This window comes from Limulus polyphemus, unplaced genomic scaffold (genome assembly GCF_000517525.1).
Source record: "Limulus polyphemus unplaced genomic scaffold, Limulus_polyphemus-2.1.2 Scaffold140, whole genome shotgun sequence".
Taxonomy (NCBI): Eukaryota; Metazoa; Arthropoda; class Merostomata; order Xiphosura; family Limulidae; genus Limulus; species Limulus polyphemus.
This window is the reverse complement of record NW_013665750.1, coordinates 307141-309791: the sequence shown is the minus strand read 5'-3', so window position 1 is coordinate 309791 and position 2651 is coordinate 307141. Positions and strand designations below refer to the sequence as shown.

At 36.9% G+C, this 2651-nt stretch overlaps 1 protein-coding gene across 1 annotated transcript in view; it reads right to left on the bottom strand.

The window, feature by feature from the left end:
- Positions 1 to 2401, bottom strand: part of LOC106474583 (BTB/POZ domain-containing protein KCTD12-like) — a 141140-nt gene extending 138739 nt beyond the window's left edge. The window contains exon 1 of the mRNA XM_022379907.1: positions 1157 to 2401. Within this exon, the coding sequence (XP_022235615.1) occupies positions 1416 to 2198 (783 nt within the window). The 5' untranslated portion in view covers positions 2199 to 2401 and the 3' untranslated portion in view covers positions 1157 to 1415. The remainder of the gene's footprint in view (positions 1 to 1156) is intronic.
- Between the last annotated feature and the right edge of the window lie 250 nt (positions 2402 to 2651).

Sequence of the window (2651 nt, the reverse complement as noted above, 5' to 3'; positions counted from 1 at the left end):
CTATCTGTACTCTGCCCACCACGGGTATCGAAACTCGGTTTCTAACGATGTAAGTCCGCAGACATACCGCTGTGCCACTGGGGGGCACTAAATAGCTTATAAAATATATTGCATGTGTCGTTGACACATCTGTCTCCTACTAATAGTTGACTAACTACTTATATTGCTTTTATGTACTCTTAATTTTCCATTTCAGTGGTGAATTAGATTTTTAAAAAGTATGTTAAAACCAAGTTAACTTTATATACAAAATTACGATGTAATCCTTGTACTACTTGTGTTTGTGATACCAACACTCGGATGCTTTAGGAATATTCAACGTAGACAAAATGTCGCAATTATTTCAGAAAATATATAGAAAAAGAAAACTAAAAAAATGGAAATGTATTAAGCTGACAGCGCAACAAAAATTGTTTTCAGACTATTGGAAAAAACGTCCCAAGACAAATTGAGCAATCGGGCCTTTGAGACAGTGCTCTAAGTACTGTATGTGTAATTTTCTTTATTTTCAGAGTTTTTCACTTCAAGCACGTGTTTAATTTTGAATTCAGTCTACTTTCATGTGTTTGTGTCCAAAATGGAAGCTGGTTTTGTACTTTAGCGTTTTTCACGTTTTATTTGTCATTTAATTAGAGTAGACAACTACAATTGGCAATTTATTAACTTAGAGAGAATGAAGTACGACAGTGTCAAAAAAAAATACAAATACGAAACACCAAAATACACTAATGAACCTCGATAAGAAATCCTCTTAGTGTTCAATCGAATCCTAGGACTAAGAGTTCATGACCAAAACAATGAGCATGAATTTAGTTGTTGCGATTAGCTCCTCTTTAAACAAACTTCCATTTATACATATATACGTGTGTGTCTAACTGTTGCAATATTAATCCTGATTTCACAATATTTTATTTCCAAACATTCTGGATTTTACAGTTAGTATAGTTACTGAGCTTCATCATCGCAACATTTTACATTTCAATAGTGTAGATATGCGGTTTGAACAATTACATTATATTATTCTATAAACAGGCTGCAGCAATAAAGTTGAAAATAAACTGTAAACATGTATTTTTAATTCAGTACCGAAACAATTAGGCTTGATCTAAATAACGAAGTGATTTATTTAAACACATATCATCGAAATATATGTTACCGTGCCCGTGGCCTACTTTTTCATTATAAACGACTTCATTCCTCGAAATCTTCTTTCTTCGTTTTATCTTTTTTCTTCTTCTTCCTTACTTTAGGGATGATTAAGTTAAAATGTTTCAGAAGAAGTTCAGGTTCTACACTAGAGGAAATGAGTTGTTCAACATGTCACATATACACACACATATAACTAGGTTTGAATCAGAAAATCGAAATTAAAGCCATTGGGTGAGCAATAAATATTACTTTTTCATTGCATACAGTTAAGGGCGACAAAAAACAAACTCATTGAAATGATTCCAGCGGTTTTCTTCCGAGTCCTGACCAGGTTTTGGTGGCTCGTTAGAGCTTCCATTGCACGATGTTCCTGACCCTGCAGCTCCCACACACTGGAACCCAGCATCTTGAAGGCAATCAAATGCCTGTTCCAAAAAATTATGTTTCAAGAAAAATCGTGCTGTGTACCGGTCATCATTACATCTGTCAGGGTCTCGGCTTTCGTTGAGGGTCTCTCCGAATACCTCTCGGCATATTCCGACCTTACCACACACCAAAAGTCTTGTCAGCTTCCGAAACTTAACATCGGCTAAACCGTCTCTACCAAAAGCAAAAGTTCCGCGATAGCCGACGGTGATGAATCCGGGTGGTTTATGATGCTGCTTGTCCAATTCAGAAAACTTAGAATCTGTTACCTGCGAGGATACAGCAGGAATGCAATCTACCATCGCCGGAAGAATGAAATATTCGGCTTCTTGTCGTAGCCGCTCTCGCTCATGGAAGTTCTCCGGTAACATCAGTCTGTGGTTTCGTAGAAAATCCAATACGTAGCGGAATAGCACCCCATCTCTATCAATAAAGAACTTTCCCTTAGAATCGCGAGGTACAGATTTACTCACTTTACTCATAAAAAGCTGGCCCAAAAGTGAATTAGGGTCAGAGGTCAAAGTTTTCAAAGATGTTGTATAAAACACACCTCCGACATTTAGTTCTACCACAGAGGGAAAGTTCGAGAGTTTATCTTCTCCATTAGATGCCGAGGACATCATGAAAATTTGGCGATGCAGAATTTTTTTCCACAAAGAAAGGTGATTGTTGCAGAAGGAGTTGACTCAACTAGTAGCTGAACTTTCGAAAAGTCCAATTAATCAATATAATAAATTTTCCGCCTTATCTGAAAATTAACTTGATGTTCCCCGAGAAATTTTTGCTTAAGCGGACTGACTTCTCATTTGAAGTATAACTTTATTGGCCAGAGTAACTCCACTCATGTGTTGTAGAGCTGATCGCGTTCGCTCTATATAAAGCTGTAAGGGCCAAAAACAATCAATAACTCACATTTCAACAGCACCAAGAAAATGTACCGCCATCTAGTAGGGCCAGCTCGAACTTTTCAGTTAAAAGAATTAATAAAACTGTGGTATCATAAGAAAGACTTGAACGATCATTTTAGTTATTGCTCCCCCACCCCGGAAAAAAATCCAATGCTTCTATTTCACTTA